Source organism: Dendronephthya gigantea, unplaced genomic scaffold (assembly GCF_004324835.1).
Source record: "Dendronephthya gigantea isolate DGI-Jeju-01 unplaced genomic scaffold, DenGig_1.0 000007F, whole genome shotgun sequence".
NCBI classification, from domain to species: Eukaryota; Metazoa; Cnidaria; class Anthozoa; order Malacalcyonacea; family Nephtheidae; genus Dendronephthya; species Dendronephthya gigantea.
The window spans coordinates 3,188,617-3,212,196 of NW_021163017.1; the positions used below are offsets into that span (position 1 = coordinate 3,188,617).

The 23,580-nt window shown below is 36.4% G+C and overlaps 1 protein-coding gene across 1 annotated transcript; it reads right to left on the minus strand.

Annotated features, from left to right (window-relative positions):
• Positions 1-1,696: 1,696 nt before the first annotated feature.
• On the minus strand, positions 1,697-17,443 carry LOC114516923 (protein mono-ADP-ribosyltransferase PARP14-like). Its single transcript, XM_028536540.1, is given in 11 exon segments — positions 1,697-3,440; positions 5,426-5,770; positions 6,053-7,510; positions 7,513-7,597; positions 7,860-8,081; positions 8,423-10,680; positions 11,250-11,480; positions 13,102-13,344; positions 13,592-13,784; positions 16,241-16,392; positions 17,165-17,443. Coding segments are annotated over 11 exon segments (5,619 nt in total). The 5' UTR covers positions 17,322-17,443; the 3' UTR covers positions 1,697-3,165.
• Positions 17,444-23,580: the final 6,137 nt, after the last annotated feature.

Genomic DNA, 23,580 nt, shown 5'->3' on the forward strand with positions numbered 1-23,580 from the left:
TGTTTAGTATGCTCAGACAAGCCGCAGTTTGCTTAGAATGAAATGGTGGACATGCTGAGGATTAACATCACGAATAAATCGCTTTGTTTTTGTGTTCAGTTTCTCGCTTTAATTTATTCATTTGCCCACCTTGTATGAGATCGGTCACGCTAAAATCAACGATGCATTTCATCCACTGCGCGTAATGAAATATTTGTCACCTTTAGGGGTCGCGCGTTGCTCCCAGTTTGCATTATTTTTCCTGAAACTTTGACAGTTTATTAAAAAGCTTTCCTGCTTTTAGACAGCTAAATAATATCTCAATTTCAGCTTCACATTTTCGCGCGCAAGCCCTCTCAATACCAGTGGAAAGGAACACCCCCCCGGTAACATAATTTTGTTACTGAAAAACCAAACTTCGCCTAGGTATACCAGATAAGTCTTAACTATCTCTAGGAACACAAAAATTTGCCAAATTCTGCAAAATATCCTGAAAAACGGAATTTTTACATTTGGGACATTTTTTTTATACACCCTGTATATAGGGCATTACCATAATTATATCACGTCAAATGTAATGACTTAAATGACAATTAAAAATAATAGTGAAAATATATCATATAATACATTAAAGGCAAATGTTGGGCGAACGGCGAATCTGCAGGTCGGTTGTTTGAAACTTGATGGGCGCTATAATCCTTCACGAGTTTAATCTGTATTAAATCGCGGATTTTGGTATCTATATTTGCAAGGCCTTTTATGTTAAACTGAATTAAAAAATTCAAACTTCTGTTTGTCCCGAAAAGATCAGCATGTTTATGATGGTGTAAGAGTTGGGAAGTTTGATTTGAACATTTGGGTTCATCTACAATTATGTCAGCTTTCTTTTAAACAACTGATCTCGTAGTATAGTGAATGAAAGATAATGCAGTTATTAGTTAAGTAGTTCATCTTCTGGCTTAAAACGCGAAGCTTAATTTTTTGCGCAATCAATGTAATCAACCAGTAGTAATACAAAAGAACGTAAATTATATAATCATTTCGTTCCCATCGATGTGTGACTGTTTTATTTCCACCATGCATGCTGTTTATGTATTTTTGTTTGGGATGTGCTCACATGCGCGTCACTTGCACCTGAAGCGTGTTGGAGCCCTTCCCCCCATCCTTCAAGATTGCGTAATTTCAATTGTCGAAAATATGCATAATTTCAATGTTCGAAAGTGTTATTGTAAGTGATTATTCCTCCAATAAGTGCCTCACCCGGTATCGTCTTTTTCGTAACAATAAAAAAGACCGCTCTGACGGAGTCCACTTTTATTACTATATTTCCTTGAGGTCTTGCTTTCAAAAGGCAACCCGCAAGGTATATATTTTGCAGTTTTATTTTCCATTTATTTTTAAGCCATTAAAAAGTCAAGGAGTAAAAGCTTGAATCAAAAGTAAGTGAACACTCTTGAGTTAAAACTCTATTCACACTACATTCAATTTAGTGGCACGGCACGGCTGAAATGGGTACCCATTTATTAGTGCTCGGGCTACCGAAACAAAGGCCGGATACCCACTTTAGCCGTGCTGTGTTAATAAATGGATTGTGGTGTTAATGTGGCTTATATGTTTAACGCGTGTAGTCTAAAATATCTCAGCCTATAGTCCTCAGCATTTCTATGACGATATTTCCACCCAAATAAGAGCTTGATATTAAAATTTTTACCCCAAATCTGTTAGTGAGCTTTTTCAATACAGGCGTGTAGGGCTTCTAGAGTATAGAAATAAGTAAAATAAATACAATATGATACGTTATGAAACAATTTATTAATGACGACACAATATATGTAAAACAAGTCACAGACTCAGGAAAATAGCGGTCATTGCGTCAAATTTAAACCATTTTTCAACACAATCGATCAAAGACAAGGGCGACTGGGAACGAGTCTGCGTACGTCCAGAATATTGTGCATGCTGTCGAAACAGAAGATTGTTTCTAGCACGATTTTAACTCCGACCTTTCGCAAATTAATTTCACCAGCACGATATAATTTCGCACCTGAATATGCAACTGTCTGTTCCCAGATAAACCTATACTTTTGCCCGATGATGTGATGCCCGGAAATGATGTGAACTAAAACTTAGCATGCGCCATGCAGTGAGTCAACTTTTCCTCATGCAAGCTGTATTGTGAATAGAATTATAAATATAAAGAAAGCAAATGCCAAACTCGTGTTTGCACCGTCGTTTCTCTCAAGGATAGCTGCTGTTCGGTACATTCATTTTAACATAAGTAAAATATTGCAATTCTATGCATTTTTGCTGAAAACTCTGCCATAGTAAATTAAACTTAGAACAGCAAAACGACCCCTTCCTGCAGCCTGTGACATTTAGCTACGTCCATATACCCAATATATCAAATTATTATACTATATGATTACACTAATAATACTAAATCAACCGATAAAAATCAAGTGCGTTTAAGTGATAGGTTTGCAACAAACAACAGTAATTTCGAGAGGACTATCAAACGACTCCCTAAGTTTTGTGTTTGACCGGCATAAACGGCAGAATGGTATTTCCAGAGAAGAATAAAACTGCCAATAGTCTGGCCAGCTGAAACAGTCCTTTGAAAATTACTTGCCAGCTATACGGTGCATGGCCCCCTATTCTAAAATCCATAAATGCTAATAATTATGTGATATATAAGATAACGAAAAACCATAATTACAAAATCAATAATCACGATAAGAAAAAGTTCGAGATAAATGATGTTTGATTAACTTATGACGTTTACGATTTTCTTTATTGCTCTATAACATGTGCATACTTATTAAATCGTATACACCCCATTTAGGGTAATATTTAAACTCATAAAAATTGGTCGACGTCATTGGAGATTGTATTAGCATTGTAATTGTATTAGCTGTTGAACGACCGACTAGATCTAGGCTTTTAAGCATGCAACTCGTGGAAATCTGCCTTTAGGACCCTTGGCACGTCGTGCCTATACCAATTGCAATAGGCAATACCGCGTGACTCAAGATACAGGGGTTGAAGAGTGCCGGTGTTAGTAGGCTATACTTTTCGTCACAAATGACACACGTCAATCTCGAACTCTTTCTTATTTATTATAAAAAATTGATTTAAAAATATTTTGGACAATACCGCATGAATAATACAAATTAAACATCATGCACTTTAAACAAAGGTGATCAAATATTCTGGGTAATACTGATTATCATAAAACAAGACAAAGATTGTTGGAGTTGTTACGTTGTTGACAACAGAATCGTAGGAATCATTGCCTGATTTCTTTGGTGGTACCACCATGCTTGAGTTACCCACGGCGTATTGCCCGACTGCAGCTCGTGTGTAATACATATATCTTTGACCAGTCGACGCATGTTGCGGAGCATATCCGGCGGACATTTGAGCGTCTCTTGCAAAGTAAACACCTCTACCAAAAGCGACTCCTAAAGTGCATTTTTGGGACTGATTATAAACGCAGATTTGTGGTGCTAGATCATAAATTATTCGGTCGGGTATTATAGGTCGCATTTTATAACACTGGGTTAGGGCACTTGTATAGGTCAGTCTGGAAACTTGTATTGGACGAAAAGTCAATTTTTTTTCGAGCTTTCGATTTAAATAATACACCATTCGTAAAGAAACCTGTGGATAACATATACTACAACTTTAAATTATCCCACAATATAGGTAAATTTCAGACGGTCTACATCTCTAGTTGTTATTATTTAAATACTTGTATAGCGCTGGGCCGAAGTAAATCGTAGTTCATACCTATATGAACGAACAAAGAAATCGTATACTTGTTGTTTGTGGTTTTAAAAGATAATTTCATTACAATTTACAGTCAAACCGGATGTTCTCTTCTGAACAACACTGTGATATTGTCTCAGACTAATATTGCAATTTTGATTGCCAAGTTGTTCAAAATATTAGAAACGGTCACCCGCGATTGCGCGCTTTCAAATTTTCAAAACCTGTTCTAACTAGCTGAAAGGAAACCTATCACAGGGTAACTGATATTGTGGAGTAATATTGTGGAGTAATACTGTATCATTGCCGAGACTTCTGAGTATCGCACTGTAATAATATAGCATTCATTCTGAGAAGTTATATATATATATATATATATTCATTCTGAGAAGTTTTTTATATATATATATATTACATATATATATATATATATTATAATATATATATATATATATATATAATTAATATATATATATATATATATAAATATATATATATAATTATAATATATATGCTGTTTAGGCAACCAGTTGAAAACATGTTTACTTGGAGTTGTATCTGGTTTAAAACAATTTATTAAAAAGATTCTAGATTAGTACTTTTTAATCTAGAATCTTTTTAATAAATTGTTTTAAACCAGATACAACTCCAAGTAAACATATATATATATATATATATATATATATATATATATATATATATATATATATATATATATATATATATATATATATATATATATATAGTCATTTACCAGATTGGAGGTCCGTATATTAAATAGGGAAATATTTTCCAATGTCTCAAAAACAGCCCAAGCTAGGGCGAAGGCTGAGGAACGTTTTTGAGACCGAGGGAAATATTTCCCTATACGGACCGACTAAACAGGTAAATAAAAGATTTATTTTTTTCTTGCGGACCGAATTCATATTTTAGCGTTGGCTCTGTGCTTTTAAATCTCGCGTGGTCTGTTCGGCCTCATATGGACCGCTCGCGTAGCAAATCAGATTGCAAGGAAACGCCAAAATATGAACTCGGACCGAAAAAAAAATAAAGTAACTGATCTCTTTTTTCCATATTTTATATAATCGTATCTAGGCTGTTTTAAAATGCTGAAGTTGTCGTTGAAGTACAAGTTGTCGTTGAAGTACATATATATCAGGTCAGTATCAGATCAGTCAGTGGAAAATGCGTGAAGGCTGGTTTCCATGCAGTCAGGAAAATTTTCCTCCGGACCGTATCGGACAGAAAAGTTTGTTTTATCAATGTGTTTTCAACCAAAACTAATTGTCTTAAGCAAAAAGGAAACCATACTGTCCAATCTGGTCTGCACGATAATTTTCTGACTGCATGGAAACCAGCACTGAGTCAGATTCATGAAAGGTGCTTAGTAGTGTGCTAAAAATATAAAGAGGACTTCGACGTTTTAAGTAAAAGCCCTCTGCTCTGACTTGAAACTTTAAACTAGAATCTCGACGACCTAACTGGACTTGCTTAAAATCCGTTTATATTGTCCCTGCTTTGTTACAACATTTGGTTGCACGATCAAAAAATCACATAACAGAAAAAATTGAGGCCCTACGTGCTTTTCGGTCGTAGAGGTCGATCGAGTTATACTGTCTTGGGTTTTACTTACTTTTTACTTGAGGACAACTTTAATTAAATTAGTTGTATTTCTTACCATTGATATTTCCAGCGAAGCTCCTATTCAGACCTTTCGCGTTAATTTCGCTTAACTTGTCGCCAGCCGTACCATGGAACAAGAACTTCTCATTACTTCCGCCTTTTTGGTCTAAACTTTCTTTCATTATAAGATACAGCTTAAACAACGATGGATTTTGGATTCGCTGGATCTGTTGAATTCGTTGATTTCCTGCTGTTTGATTAAAATGATCAGAGATCTTCTTGTGCTCGTCTTTCTGTTTTGGATCGTTAGGGTTCAGGGTAACAAGATGTACGGCCAATTCTTTACCATTCGCATCCCGTGGCTGAGGATCCCAATAGTCAGGAATAGACACAGATTCAGCTGAAAACAATAATTAAGAGACAATTTGATCAAATTTACCAATACTACCGATTTAGCAATTTAGCGTACGTATACCCTCTGTGCGTTGGTCACAAGGACCTCTCATGTTTGGACTAACATGAACGGGGAACATGTTTATATGACAACCAGACGGAGAACCCCGTCAACAAGTCGGCAAATTTTATTTTCAGTCGACAAAATGTGAAATTAAAAAGCTCCTCCCATACTAAAAAAATCCTATGGACCCTGAAAATTTCACAAAAATGTATAGGCTAAGTTTACCTTTAAGATCTTTTCTGATCACCTTTATCTTCTGGTTTGTGTCTAAATTGGTCTCCTCCATCTTATCAAATACAATTTCACATCTTTCATTCAACAAACTGAAGATAACTGATTTTTCTTTTCTGATGTAGGCTTTCTCGATGGAAGCGTTTGTAAGCTTATCGTAATCTTCGTGGCTGCCATCTGTTGGATTTTCGTAAAACCACTGCACGCCTTGGGAAACTATCTCAGCAAAGTCAGCATGCAAGGCAGCCTTCTCCTTTTCTCTTTCAGCTTCTTCAATTTCTTTAAACATATTAGAAATTTCGCTAAACGTTTTGGTAACATCCTCACTGTGACCAACAACGACAATGCGACCCAGTTCTTTTTGAATATCAACTTCAAGATCGTTCATTCTACACAAATGTTCAATTGCTCTCATTTGCTGACTGGACAAATTTTCAATGTTGGGGTTCTCTAATTTATCCTTCTTCTTGTGAGATTCGAGAACATTCAGGATTTTTTCTTTTACTTTCTTGACAGTGGCTTCATTCTTCGCGTAGATAACTAAAAAGAGTTTTGTCGTAGCTTCAGGGATATAATTCTCTTTTACGTTTAAAGTTGGTGCTTCGGTTTTCCAGAAAAGGTTTGCGAACTTTCTAAACATTCCAGGTTCTTCACCTTCACTGAAAGCCTTTATTGACGCTTGAAAAGCCGTGACCAGTTCGTCATCCTTCACAACAATGCGGACATTTTTGACTGATCCAGAACTTGACTGCAGAAAGCGTACGATGGATGAAAAAATTGTTGTCGCGGCTTTCTCAGGATTTCGCTTCAGGGAGCCCGTTCCAACCGCAGGAAATGAAATACTTTCGCACTCTTTATCTGTAACTTCTTTCAGACAATTTGTTATGCACTTTTCAATTTCGTTTGAACTGGGGTCACTAGAAGCAACCATGTGAGCAATATATTTTGCATTCAATCGTCCTGCAGTTGTTAGAACGGTAGTTGTTATGGAAGGTTTTGCTGATCTGGCCTTTTCTTCGCATTCTCCCTCTATGTCCCCTCCTCCTGCCCTGGATAGAGCGTTTGCCACTCCACTATGGAAAACCAGCCCGGGGTTAGTTAAGTGGGCAATGACATCAGTTGTTTCCTTCGTTATGTCCCCTCTCACGATGTCTACTTTTTTACCATTACCAACCTCAACGCACAAAACACTATCTTTTGTTTCGTGTGGAGTGCTTGGTTTTTTCCTCCATCTATCTTGCGACTTAACAGCTGGCTCACTTTTGACACCTTCGTTTGTGCTCGATTCTGGTTGCTGCTGCAATTGATTCTTAAACGCTTGAATCGACTTGGCATCTTGACTGTAAACGACAAAGCTGACTTCCTTTACGCTGCTGTTCGGAAACTTGGTCCCAAACCCTTTCGCTTCTTCGAAAAATATCTTTGCCGCAACATCATGTGGGAAACCTAATATTCCTGTTCCAATGGCGGAAAAGCAATGGACGTCTTTCCATTTGAGTTACATTTTTTCAAACAGTCTTTTATAATCGCCCTCAACACCTAAAAAGCAAACTTTTGCTCGTGAACGGGAAAATCATCACTGAATCATCACTAGAGAAGTGTAGGTGACCGAAATAGCTGCGATAGCTAGAGCGAAGTCTTTAACAGATTCTTTCGGTCTGGAAAACCTTTTTTCTAACCTAACCTACAAGTTCAGTCAAATTGCTTTCTGAATACATTTCAAGCCAAGAGCTATGAAAGGTATGCCAACGATATGATAAGCAATGTTTTGTTTTGTTTTGTAGAAAGTATAGTAGCATACCTGTTCTCCTTGTCCTCCGCTCCACTGGACACACACAACATGATACACCTCATCACAAAGCAAATTCCCTCCTGTTGTGACAGCCACCTGACCGACCTTTAAACTTCCAATCCTGCTACATTCGGCTTGCAGTGTTGGACCCGCCTCGTTGCTCAGAGCTTTACCACAAGGATTAGAATCAAGCTTAAGATTCTCTCCCGTTGTGTTGACAAGCACGTCGGCCTATATAACAAGTTAAGCAGAAAAAAGACATTAACGGTTCAAGTGATTAGACATCAGTATTTAATCCCTTATTGTACGAACAAAATCGTTATAACTGTACTCCTCTCAACTAATCAGCATCGACTAATTTTATCGCGTTAATAATAAAGTCAGACATAAAATTGACCTCACGCGTACTATGGAAGTGGTTACTTGATGTATAATTTCTAATCGATTGAAGGGTCTTTCGAGTGGAAATCGACTACAAGCCAGAAGGTGTTATAGGACAAATGTCGACTATCTGACTAATATTAATTTATCCTTTTTATATAATATAGCTAGCATGCAGTAACCGGCATTACCTTGTATGTTGACAAGTCACCAACAACTACTGAAATTTTCATGTTCTGCTTCGTAATAATCAAATCATCTGGCTTTCGTCTTCGTGAAACATCTTCTGTAGGATATGCTTCCTGTGTTCTTTTTGGGGGCTGGGTTCCTCGGAAACGCGGTTGCACCGAAGGGCGAGCTCTTCTTCTGTTACCATTCCCCTCATTATCCATGAACGATGGTCGTCCACGAAATTTCTCGCGAAATTTCTTGACAAAAACGTGCCCACTCTCATCATCATTGTTGACAAAGTGAATCTCTCTCAAACTAGAATTGTCGTATTTCCTACCAAATTCCTCGGCGGCTTCGATCATGACTTCGGCGCAAACATCTTTCGGTACACCAAAAATACCACTTCCGATTGCAGGAATTGCAATTGATTGGTATTGCATCGCTTCTTCGAGGGCTTTCGTGCAGGTAACACTCAACAATTTGCGTGTCTTCTTCCGATTGTTTGAATCCCAACGAGGGCCGACAGCATGGACCAGAACTTTACAAGGCAATTTTCCTGGACTTCCACTGAAACATTCTCCGTCAAAAAGCTTTCCATTTTCTTTGACGTTTTCGTCGCATTCGTCTTGTATCTCTCTTCCTCCGGCATCTAAAATACTCTTTGCCACTCCACCAATATGTTTGAGGTCGCCATTAGCTGCATTGACGATGACGTCACAGCGATGGGCCGTAATATCGTCTTTGTAAACTTTTAGTGAGATTTTTTCTTGAGTTTCATAGCTGCACAGCAATTTCGAAGTTCGTTTGCCTGGTTGTGGCTTCGATCTAGTCGAGGAAATTGTCGTAGATATTCTTCCATTATCTTCTGTCAGTCGGATCAAGCATTTATTCTTCGCTTCCACTCCCTCGATTAAAATTTTCCCTTCCTCGGATTTCAGGTATTTTTGGCTTCTCAGTTTGTCAAAAAAGATTGTATCTTTGGCTATAGTCGACACAATATCATGCAACTGCTTCCTAGCTTTTTTAACGCCCTCCTTGGTACCATTTATTATTACCGTTTCAGCATCTTCTACAAAATTTACCCTTACAGAATGCTCTTCCAACTCTTTTTCGATCGCCCGAATATGTTCTTCACAGTACTCCGTTAAGTATCCCAAATATCCCTCTTCTAAATCAACACTTTCTTTCACGATGGTATTGCGCTTCATGAATTCTTCCAAACTATTATAAGATTGCTCCACCTCGGGTTTCTTTCCAATTAATGAAATTTCAGCTGACTTTTGATTTGTGAATATCATAACTGAGGTACCAGTCATAACGTTTCTACAAAATTCTTCCCATTTGTTACTGTTGAGTAGAGTGCGACTGTCTTCATCAAGCGTATACTGTTTTTGATACATATTGATTTTCAAGTGCGATTCAACATCTGCAACTTTAGCGCCATCGAAAACGAGAATCTTAGCTTTGTTACCCTTTACCTGGCTGAGAGAAATCATTCCTTTCAATCTCATTTGTTTCATACAGTCATTTATTAAATCGAGTCCCCCTTGTTCAAGAAAACGTTTTTCATTTTTGTTGAGATCAACAGTTTCTTCTATTATCTGAGAACATTTCTGTAACACTTCCATTTTAGCATGGGAAACATGTTTTCCAGTTCCTTTCAATAAAATTGCATTCTTTCGTTGCTCAATCACTACTTGCACATGAAAATCTTTTTCCAACATTTCGATGGCACCGTGAAGGGAGAGTAAAGCAAACTTTGTCTTGGGTACATTAGGAATCTCCTCGGTAACAATATTTAACCCCTTCTCCATTTTGGCAATTGCACCCCGAAATTCACCACGAGTGTTCTTTACGTCAGCTTTCTTTCCAACAAGCTCTATTCGTAGTTGTTCTTCATTTGTTACGACACTAATGTTGGCTTGTTTCGTCTTTGTTATCATATCTTCCAGCTCATTCCTGGAATCATCTAACAACTTTTTACTTATTTTTACTTTTTCGACTGAAAATTCGGCCATGTATTTTTCCATTTCATTTGCTGCTTCGCTTGGCAAGGTCATCTCTTCGTTATTTTCTTTCAAACTTTCGAGTATTTTAGCCCCAAACAGATCAAGAAGTTCCTTCTCAAAATTCCTGACAGCATGATCCAATACACGTGCATCTAACTTTACCACCCTAGTGGTTATTTCTGTTATTGTTTCCATGAATTGATGGTGTTGACGTAATGTCAGGAGAGATTGATCTAGTTTGTGCCTTTTGTCGATTAAACTCCTGACGACTGCAAGAAGAAAAAAAAGAATATAAACGCAGAGCAAATGTACCAGACCAGAAGCACAATTTTACAAGGCAGGAATGTTCTGGACTCTCAAGGCTTACTAATTAACCTTAAAACTGATGCTTAAAAAAACATTTAAACAATGCAAAATCTTCCTAACTAGGGAATAACTTCAAACAAACATCGTTTTGTCAAACTTCAAATTTGCACATTATTGAAAGAAAACCCTTTTCGAAGACAAAAACCATGGTGTAATCGTCATTCATTCGTGGTTTGTGTCTTTGCAGAATGATATAGCGAACTCGAGCCCAAATTCAGATGAAATGCATCCTAACAGCGAAAAAAGAATTAACTAAAATTTATTTACTCAATAACCGTTAGCTCAAAAACTCACAACTCAGCTAGCTCTTACGGAATATAAATCGTTCCTCTTCCACCGCTCGATCTTAAAATGTGATCCCCTTTTAAAGGCTCTTTTATTTTTAGGTGATATCTTAATTTTTATGACACTCGGCATATATAGCAATAATTATAGGAAAGGGTATGAAACAAATTATGAGATGTAATTTTACCATTTGGGTCACAGAATGAGACGACTGCTATTCCTTTATCTTTTTGATATATAATATCCCCATATATTTTGCCTCCACCATTTCGTTCATTCTCAAAGTACATCTCAATTCCTTGTTTTGTTGTCTTCTTAGAGAGTCCTGTTACTAAAACGCTGTTACATACTGGAGGATTGGAAATCTTTAATACAGCTCCTTCCAATTTCTTCTTGTAGTCATACACTTTCTTCATATCTGCGAAATATGAAAAAGACACATTTAGAAAAACCGTTAAACCCCAAAGTAATGTTTTACATGACGTCATACTATGTTAAAAACATATAAAAAATATACAAAATATGTTATCAAAAAATTAGTTTGATTTATGTTAGACTATTCGGTTTACTAAAATTAGAGGTAAAAGTTACCCAGAAATTTCCTTTTCTTCCTCACAAATCAACAATAGCGTATGAACGAAGAAAGTTTCAACTACGTATGAAATCGTGTCGTATTTCTATATTATAATTATATTATACTTACGGTGTATATATTATAATCATATTAATATTATTTAAGGATTAAAGCACTCTGTGAGTGCATTATCGGGTTTTACATGCACGAGTTCACAAACAAGGAACGAGAAGTTCAATACTGCACGAGGCGAAGCCGAGTGCAGTATTGAACTTCGAGTTCATTGTTTTTGAACGAGTGCATGTAAAACCCGATAATACACAAAAAAAGAGTGCTTTAATGCTTTTAATATTCATTTTGAGTAAACTCGTAAAGACTTTATATCATTTTAAAACTTAAATAAACAACACATGCTTACCTTTAAATACTAAAACACCCTAACCGGTAGCCTGTTTAGTATTTTTCGGTGTGGATTCATCTATAATTACATTAATTTCTTCATAACTAAGTTCGGCAAATTTTTTGTTTATTGCCGCCATTTTGATCGTGCAATAAATCCTATAACGGCACTGCCGTGGCGTTGTTGCTATGTAAAATTCACTCACGTGGTACAAATCGACCAATCAGAACGTAAGTTTACAAAAAATGAATATTAATAAAAATTATTGAATTCGGTTTTCACATGATATGAAGAATTATCAAGCCGAAGTTTGTGGTTATCACAAACTAATAACTGTTTATTAAAATTCTATACATTAATATGGATTGATTACGTATTCGTCTTTACCCTAAAGTTAACCACCCAAGAGATGCAAGAACGTCAGCCGAATTGACTTCATAATTTTCCCCGGCAATTATCCTATAGACGCGCAATTTTGACATTTTTTAAGCTTGTCTTTTAAAACTCCACAGCAGTTTCCCCATAAAGAAGAGCAGTAATCAAAATATGGCTGTATCAGAGCATTACAAATTATCCGTGCGACGTCTAACGTGGAATACGACTATTTATCACACGCTATGGCTATTAGTATACACCCGACTATTGTCTATTACAAATCCTACATTCTGATTGGCTACTCAACCATTGTCTTTTCGTGATGGTGAACGTTTGGGAAAAATTCGCTCGCGCGAGCGTATAAAATTGAATTAATTAAATTATTTTTCGGTGTAATTGTGGTGTATCGATTATTTTCTCGAAATTAACATATCTAGGTACAGGGTGTATACTAAAACAATTAGACAACTCGCGTTCGTCGCTCATAGACAACTCGGACTCGTTGTCTAATTGTTAAATAGCGTGCAAGAAAACCGTTATCACACATTGGACATGACGATTTCACACATGGCTTTTAGCTGATCAGAGCCTGTGAATTCTTTTAAATGAATAATAATTATAATTATATAATCTATGGTAAACAACATAGATGATTTAAACTGCGGTTGAATTTGTGATCGACAATGTTACCTGGTTCTCGTTTGAATGTTACAAAAGCATTTCCATTATCACCAAACTGTATATCAGACACATCCTCTTTTGCTCTTATTTCCATGTAATTCCACAAGCTGTCTTCGCTCGTATTCGGGTTTATGTTTTCAACATACAACTTTTTCCTGTCCACAGGAAGAACCAACTCAGGTTGTTTTTCTTTTAGTTGTAAAAGATACCCATCCAGTTCCAGTTTATCCTGCTTTAATACTTGTGCTGCAACTAAAAGATACAAAAAAGTAACGTACATTGAAGGTTTCTGTGTATGTCAATAAATAATTTGGAAACTGTCTTAGACTTCATTCGAAACTTGACTCGGATTCGTTGGAGATGTTAAGCATACTTCTGAGCTCGTTCTGTGTGTTTATTAAAGAAGATAAGAATTAAGCCCCATTTACTTGCACGGATGAAATTTGGATTATCGTATTAGGTAAAATCAAGTTAAAACTCAAAAAAATAAAATCAACACCTTCAGCACTGGTAAAAGTAATATGAGTAACGCCTGGTTCCAATCTTTCCAGTTTCTCTATTTTCCCTCCACAAGACCTTCTACTACTTTCAAAAAACATTTCCACAGTTTCGTTTGTTGAATCTGGGCAAAGGCCACTTACGATAACAGTTCGAACTTCACCAAGATGAGCTTTTTCAGCGTCTGGTTGATTCTTTAATAAAAGAGTTAATACGTGATACGCAGAAATAATAAGGGATAATTACACGAGAATATTCATACAAATCAGCAATGATAGTATATATAGAGATTACTTCATGGTTGGCGAGTGCGTACGATTTTTATGCACGAGTTGTGAAGCATCGCAAAACGAACGAGTGAGCGCAGCGAACGAGTGAGTTTGCGATCCTTCGCAACGAGTGCATGATAAAAATCGTACAAACGAGCCAACCGTGAAGTAATTTGTTTATTAAATGTGTATAGAGATCAATTTGACAACGACACGCTTTTAATATACAAAAACACAACAACAAAATCGAAACTTTATGCATGAAAACATATTTATTACCCTTCAGTTTCTTTGTAATTTTGTTCAATAGAAGTTAGACATTCTTTCCGAATTCCGAAAGATTTGAGATGTGCTGAATGTAAAAATATCTTGAATATGAGAATTATGTTTTGAATCTCACTCCTATATTTCGACGCCATCTTGAAAGAAAATGTAAACAAATTGCAGCCAAAATGACATAGGACAATTTTTCACGTGTGAAGAATATCGTACGTCCAATCAAATTGCGTGAAATTTATTTACACAGTGAAATACGATTTATATTTCATCATTCTGCTGTGCATAAATCTCTATACACATATAATAAGCAAAAATATCCTCTTTGGCGGGGTCACTAAAACAGCCTTGACTAATTTCGGTATGGCTAGTGGTTGGTAGTGGTTGGCACAATGACGTGACATAAGTTATAGACATGCATGCAGAAATAACGGATAACCCAAAGTGCGCCCTCTAGAACCAGCCAACCTTTGTCGACAATACTTATATATAGCACCTGGGGCCGGTTGTATGAAAGCCGGATAGCGCTATCCACCGGAGAGTGATTTTTTCAATCGCTTCAAAATCGCCAGTTATTTGGCAAAACTTTGATTAAATCTTATTATTCCTAAATTGAGGATCCTCTTTATAAATTTTGCTTCCAAGCTGAAAATTTATCGCTTTTCGAGCAGTTTTAGAACGGTTGAAAAAATCACTATCTGGCGGATAGCGGTATCCGGCTTTGATACAACCGGCCCCTGACTCTTTACTTCATTTTGCGTAGTTGGATTTTAGCCATGTAATATTTTTCGACTATTTTGAAACTATTTTTCGACAATGAGCCCGCGATACGTTGCTATTCGATAGCGGTTACAGCAATGAACACAAACAAACTAACAATGTAAACAAACTTATAGAAAGATTATTAATAACGACGAATTTTATAAAATCAGCGTGTCTTTTTTCATTTGCGAATATGTAATTATGTTATGTATTAATTTTTCATCTCGGCCTCTTCAGGGCATGAACATGCATGTATCCACTAAAATCCACCGGATCTTTCATTTCCTCCTTACCGCGTTTATTGTAGATCTACTATACAACTCACAAGATACGTAACGCTCTAAAGGGTAGGGGATGTTTTAGAGAGTGCCACAGAGGGAGTGTCTCGGGTGAAGTCAGGCGACGCGAGGTGAAAATTAGTTGATGACAAAATTGAAAAATATTTGTCGTTGCTAATTAATTAACATTGCTGATTAATTCCCCCTAGAATGAGCACAGAGAAAAGACCCAGGGTACGAGGTCGTGCTTGTCACTACAGTTTTCGTTTGTTTTGCATCCCGCGAACAAATCTGCATAGTTGAAAAATGGTGGAATGATATGAACGAGTCAGACATGAAGTATCTCCCAATTTGTATATGTGGAGCTCTATTATTACATCAGTGGGGAGAAGGGATATATGTATAGTTAGCGTCAGGTAATTATTGAGAGGGTATTATTGCGTTGGACGAAGAAGATTTCATTTCGGATTTTTGGATGTGACATCTGCTTCGCTTTCGTGTTTTTGCGTATGCTCCGACTTCCGGGTTTTGTGCCGTGTCCTAATTAAACAAACCGCGTTTACTTCTTAAAGGATTTCTCAGCGTGAAGAATTTCTTTCTTTAATACGCATTGCCTTAAGGATTTAGATCCACATCAAGGATATCTATATAATCGACCATCGAACGCACTTGCTTTGGTTACTTCTAGTATATTGGTATACGTCACGCAACGTCAAATAGGGGTGCAGGGTTGCCAAAAAATGGCGTCAGACTGACGCGATTTTGTAAACGCCCCAATTGAATTTTTACCGAATTCAAGTAAAAAATTATATATATACTTCTCGAAGTTAGTAGAAAATTAAAAACCTTTTCCTAAAAGCAAGTACGTGAAATCTGCTCATTTTTGCCTGATTTACTAGTAACTCGCGACTGTCAAGCTAAGGATGGCCCCAGGATATGAACCCAGAATTTCACCAGGGGGAGGGCAGGAATCTCCGCCCACGCTACGCCTCTGAAAACAGGTTCTGACAATGTTCCCTGACAAATTAATGTTAGTGACTTCATTCTAGATGTTTCCGTTTCTACCTGATTGTCATTGGGCTTTTCTTCCGGCTTTCCTTCTGGCTTCTTTCTTGTTCGTCTCTTCGGAACTGGTTTCTTACGTTTATCATCTTCGGCAGATATTCGTAACTTATGGCCATCAAGTTCGTGATTTCTTTGTAAAACATTTTCCAAATCTGCAATGCAAAAATTAAGATATAAACAACTTAACATTAGTCATTAGTCATTACCCAAGCTTGATCATGAGGTCTTTTTTTGTGAATAAATTACCCACACACACGCTATAGAAAATACGAGTTAGTATCGACTTGATTTGATTTGCCTCTTCAATTTTCCTCTTTCTCTGAAACAGTTATTAACTTTTATAAATATGGTCGATCAGCAAAATTGCCTACGCTCCAAACAACATCGAACACATTAACTGTTGCTGCGTTATGTGGCACCGTGAAATTGGTGTCGATGCCGTTTCAGCAACTACGGAAGTGTGCAACGTTAAAGGCCACGTAATTTAAATTTGCTTTTGTCTAAAAGGATCAATGCCAATGTAGATGAGCACGTTCAACTTGCGGTTGCCGTTGTATTTCCTAAACTCACTGATGCCACGCACGACCGACCGGTTCGTGGAAGTCGTTTAGCACGAAATGCTTCACAAAGTGAAAGTAATCTTTTCTCGCCTAAAGTGACTAAAATATAACCGCATGAGAGCGTAAATTAACTTTCATCATTATTTCCTTTATTAATAAAAATTCCATACTATGGTAAAAGCACATATATTGAAATAGTTTCTTTCTTTCGCTTTCGTTATAAACTATTTATACTGCACTTGTAGGCCCTAGCTGTATAGTCTTTAGCAAACACAGTTTCTTCAGTCCAGTGTTCACAAAATTTGATTACTAAACATTATTCAAGCTAGGGGCGATTTTAACATTAGATTAATAAACTACTCACATTCCTTCTTCTCAAACACTATGACTGCTTTGTCGCCATCCAATTTGCAAGCTTCATAATCAACATCACCGCCGCCTGATTTTCCCGATTGAAAATATATAATCAAGTCGTCAAGTGTAATTTCACCCGGTAAACCAGTCACATACAATGGAAACATCTTCTCGCCGTTTCAAATCATCATAATTTTATCAACTGCTGTCTGAAGAGCATGGCAAATGCAAATGATTCGGTCGGTAAATAGGTAAATACGCTATAGGTACCTGCTATAAGCGCATGATATTGGATGACAATGTTTTCTAAGAAGAAGCGGGGAATTCCAAGTATGATATAACCATGACATCATTGCAGAGCATGGCAGCATGCTCGAGCCAATTCACTTTGCAGAAATGAATTTCATCTTGGGAGTTGAGTCGGAAATTATATTAATTCAGCTCAAAACTTCGCGTGAACCAAACAATAGTCTGTTTTTGTGTTTTACAAATGTTTTACACAAAATGCAATCAATCAATGTGTATATATATAAATCTATATTAAATTATACGAAAGTGAGGCCTTTAAATCGGGTGGCGGCCGATCACTTCCGGCTTCACTTTTGCCTTCTATATATCAGATCAGTGACATCAAAGCACACACACACATACATACATCACTTTATTTAAACACGCTAGCCCCACTCAACTATAATAAGAGTTGATTTCTAGGAGGGGCGTGTGAATAGTACAAAAAAAATTGGGAATAGTATAATGTTTACAAAAACAGAGATAAATATGAAGAACTAGTTAATTTTTAATACTACACGTCAAATGGAAGGCTTCTAATACTGCGATGATGAAGCTACAATTAAAAACAATATAGTTAGACTATCATGTGACTTCTTTCTCCATGATAATTGGCTAATATTGCTTAGTTACTTGAGATGTTTGCTTATAATTATGCTTTTTTGTGATCGTCATTGCAATAAATCTCAAAATGTAGTTGAGATGGCGTTGCGCGATATTCTGCCTGTTCTAGCGCCGGTTCAGCTTATTCTTCCTACAATGGTATACACAAAAGATGATAAGGTGTGTAAACTGGTGGCCACAAATAGTTCAGTGAATGTCAGAAAATGTTTGCTGTACAAGTACATTCGGATCGCAAATCGTCAGGTCGTCTTGGGTGTCCACAATAAGCAAATACCACTTGAAGAACCGCGGAGAGATGTGCTAATATATTGTGATAAGTACAGTAGTATCTATAGTTGGAAATTCGCAAAGAAAGATGGTAATCAAATCCGCGTTACCTTCGTATCAGGCTACCTTCATATACAAATATACATGTGTTCTAGTCTCGAAGGTCCTTCAAAGCCTGGAATTCGCTGCGCAGTTGAAGCCTTCTCTTCCGCTTGCCCTGGTGAAAAATTTCACAACCATACATGTGTCTATGAAGTCAAAACTCATCGTTTCTCCGGCCGCACCGTACGTACTGCCGTAGAAGTGAAGACAGAGATTGGTACGATTGTGCGGAAAATGGTAGCGTTATCGGGCGGCGTGTCTCATACAACAGAACGCATTAAGGTGAACACGTATACTGTGAAAACTCACTCCTATATCGTAATCCCAGCTGGCTACAGATTCTGTTCTTTCAGCGAGGTAGTTTCAGTTAAGGCTTATCTGGCACCAACAGGATTTTCGTGGAGTTGTAAGCTTCCCTCGTTTTACCAAACGGACTTGAACGTGAGAACAGGCTGTTCAAATCTGACAAAATGTAAAGATGCATCGCTGTGTGATGCGAAAGATGACTCTGTGGATAACGGGGCAAAATCAACTGTCGCTTCGCCATTCGATATCCTTTTCTTCCTGTCAATATTCACCATGTTTTGGGATAATTTTCCCGATTATTAATAACTATCACGGGGCGAAAAGTTGGATTTGGCATAAATTTACTCAAACTCAAACTAGTTGCAAATCAAAAGACTAAGTTTGCTTCAATTTTGCACGCGTGTATTTTTGTAAAACGCAACCTTCCGATTTGCGGCAATTTTGCATACCAGTTTGCTCGCGTGCAAATTTGGATCTAGATTTGCACTAAATTGCCATGCGTGCAAATTTTGAGCAAATTTATAACTAAATTTGCCACGGGTTTTGCACGCGTGCAAATTTGTCGTAAATTTATAACAAAATTTGCCACGGGTTTGCATGTGTGCATATATGACTGCAAGCCTTTCAATTTGAGTTTGGTTTGCAAATCGTTTACACGCGTGCAAACTACTTCGCAAGATTTGCACGATAGCAAATTTGCATCAAAGGTAGTTTTTGCACTGAATTTTGCAAACAGGTTGTCTAATATAAATTTTCATTGCAAAGTTAATTACAACTTTGCAAGAAATTTGCGAAAGGTTGTACGAGCTGGCAAATTTAAGGGCGCTTCAGAAATATACAATGCTATGTGTTAATTAAAGCAATATTCATATAATTCGCTTCGTGCTTATATTTTAGAATTGTCGACGACAATTTTAACTGAAGTATACCTATGAACGTAATATATAAAATGCTTGACTACCTTTCAATTGAATGGCGGTAGTTAAATACAAAATTTGTCCAGTAATATTACGAGGATATGTTCAACAATATATATATATATATATATATATATATATATTATATATATTATATATATATATATATTATATATATATATATATATATATATACAGTCGTTATCAAAAACGTTGTCCCTATCAATATATATATATATATATAAATACCAATCACGTGAACATTAAAAATTGTTTATTTCGCTCATTTTTGTCTTGTTTCTTTATTATTATCAATATTGTTAACCTTACCATTATATTTAGGAAATTTTTAGTAAAGATTTTCATGGATTTCCAATAAAATTAACGTATGCAGTAAAATCACGAGACTGATATTTACGTATTTATATATATTTCAATATGACAACCTTTTTGGTAACGACTGTATATATATATATATATATATATATAGATATATATATATATATATATATATATATATATATATATATATATACGCATGGCCAAACTTTTTTAGGGCAATTTATATGCACTTCGCTTTTTTAATGCTGAAAACAGACTAACAGGCCTGGAGCTGCCCTGGAGCACGATTTTTGTGATGTGAATGGCTTTTAATTAGTCCTGATCTATTCTCAACTTAATAAGTGCATGATACTATAGTATTTTTAGGCGAGTTTTGCATCTGGTTCGAAATTTTGTCAATTATTAACAAGAAAGACAGTATTGTGAACGTGTTCCAGGCCAGATCAAGGCCTCTAGTGTAAACGCGGCTTTAGAGTAAGATCAATAAACTTTATCCTATTTTAAAGACGTTTCACAATATTATATAAGTAACATTTGAGAATGACTCACGTATAAACATAATCATATATATAATCACGTATAGACATATTAGCGAATCGCGTATATACATAAAAACACATTATGCGTGCTAATGTTGCGTTTGCTTGCTGCATGATCCCGCCTATAAGGACGACATTAAACAAGACGAGAAATTTTTTGAGGTATTAGCGTATAACGAGTCTTTATGAAACAATACAAATAAAGCCTATGGTAAAATGGTTAGGAGACTACGAAATTGTAAGCATTACATTTATTTACTTATTTCGCTACTATAAGGGCGTTTCCATTATATGGTAATCAATGCAAGGAGAAAAAGGCGAGATCTCGTCCAAAGAGGTAACCAGATCACTATATATTGGACCATGCAGGCTGTTTGGTCATGTTGTGGATTTCTTAAATAGATAAAAACAAATTTATTCGCACTGGTAAATAATAGACCCGCTTCAGGGTAAATATTTTCGTGCTAATTTTTGACGAGTGTGATATCATTCTTTATGCAGTGGCACTGGAAGGAATAAACATTGCTTTTCGTAAAAGATGAAGAAGAAGAAAACTCGACTGATTATTTAAGTTTAAATTCCAACCGAACATTGCGACGAAAGAACCAGCAACAGGTAGAGCAAATTCACGATAAGAAGTGTGATAGCAAATCATAGTGTTATAGTAGTACCAATACTGTTGCTATAATCATAGTATTATGTAGCATGATTCTTATAGTTACGTTGGCGACCCGATAACTTTTAAAAACGGCTAACGATATCATGGAGACACTGATGGAGTGCAGTATGTCGCTTGAAAGAAGATGACTTAATTGATGTATAAGTATAACAAGCATGGATCGTGAAGAAAATAAATATATATCTTCTATGTGGATCAACTTTTAAAAACGTCTAAACCTGGCAAACACTGGGGACGCCAGGAGTTTCTGGCTTATCCTAGCGAACCAAGCCTGTGTATTGTTAAAAGTTTAAAACACTATTTGCAATTGACCAAACCATTGGCGTCAATCGAATGTTAATCGAGGGGGACCATATTCATATTTTTTTGAAAACAACTTCACTTTCAATAGAAATAAGCCTGGCATAACAGAATATACGAATATGGTCCCCCTCAATTAACGTTCGATTGACGCCTATACGAGGAGATTCACCACAACCTCACCATCCCGTTTCCTGTGATACTATTGCACGGTGGCTAAAGGAACTGAATTTTTTTAAACTGTTGTATAGTGCGCACCACAACTGCTTCTTCGTCGTAGGCCAGAAGAGCCAAGATAAAAGTTTTGTTTGTTTATTTAGGCTGAGTTCCACCGCATTTTATGAGAATTACTCAAAGACGTTGCTACGCCCTTCCTTAAAGGGTTATTTTGGAACGTCATGCGAAATAAATTTGAATAAATATAATTGTAACTCAAAGTATAAAGTCAAATACCGCTTAGTACACGACTAATAACGAAAGGAACACCCATTCATGGGTTATAATTTATAACTTACAATTCATTGGTTACGGATTATGGTGAGACGATGTTATGCATCGCGGAATTTAATCACCATTAAATTTGGCGTGCATCTAATTCATATTTTGAGAGTTAAGGATTTTCAAAAACACGAGCTATTGTAAATGAAGAATTTCAGCTTGTATATACATATAAAAGCAAATTCTAAACCAAGCGATAAAAGTGAAGTCCGAATTCAATAACACAGCTACAAGTTGAGTGAAACTTTCACTCGAAACTGCAAGGCTAAGTTTGATTGGGAAACGCAAAAAATATAGTCCTACGTAATTTAATGAACTGCAAGTTATTAGATTAGCAAACATGGTTATTTTAACAGTGCAAAATATAACTTTGCCCGACATAGCAACTATATATATTTCTATAACTTTTACTCATCTCGTTGGTTGGCATGAGATATCGTTTCACACTAAACATGCCCTATAATAGCTGAAATATTTACTAGACCCTTTTGGTAATTACGTCATCGCCTCAATTAAATGAAATGAATTACAAGTTTTACTCTCATAAGCCATGTGCAAAGATGCAAAACATACTCTTTTGACACATGTATAAAAAGAGTTCTTAACTTTAAAGAATTTGAAAAAAAAAAGCTCCTGAGCCTCGTTCACATGTAATGGCTTAATTTGGTCAGATTAAAAAATCATTTCATTCATGTGTTGAAGGATGATGTCTTGCTTTGGGGACATAACTAAAACATAACATGAGAGTAAATAACGTATATGAGATTATATGCTGCCTACACTCAGGGAAAACTTTGTTCCTTTTAAAGTCCCATTTAACTAAATCTGTCAACTTTGAACATATTTTATAACACTATAACATCCTTACAAATTTACATACACTGGGATTATAAAAAATACTTTTTGTTCAAGGCAAGAACAAATAAAACATTTTCACCATTTAGTTTGTCATAGCCAGGGAGAAACTTTCCGCAAATTCGTTGAACGGGAATAAACGCAGATGCACCAAAACAATCAAATAAGCTAGCGCACCAAACTTCTGGGCTACCATCCGACTTGCCACATGAGAAACGCTTAGGGTGGTACTGAAACCAATTCACACGAGCAAAGCAAAAAGTGCTTAACGATTTAACGATCTCTTGCAGAGCCTTGATCGAAAATGGACCCGACGGGCATCTGAAAAATCGAAGATAATGAGCAAACCACGACAACAAGGAAGTCTTAAAGAAAGCAATCCTCCAAATGGTATTCCTGGCTGGATGATAAGGCAATAACTCTTGCATGGTAAACGCACCCTGCATCAGTAAACGCACGAATTCAGTGCCGTAATGATTAATATGTACAACTCAACTAGAGCGGTTCATACACAAACATTTAGTTTTAGCTCCGGAATTCAAAAAAGATCATAACAGAAAAAGTGAACTCGTTGGGTTGTGCAGCTGGAAAGCTTGATGGTACACGAAGTTTGATTGGTTCCGCAAAACTGATATTAAGAATGTTCTTAAGGGCTGCTTTCCACTTACGCGATTTTTATACGCACGTACACGCATGGAAATTTTTAAAT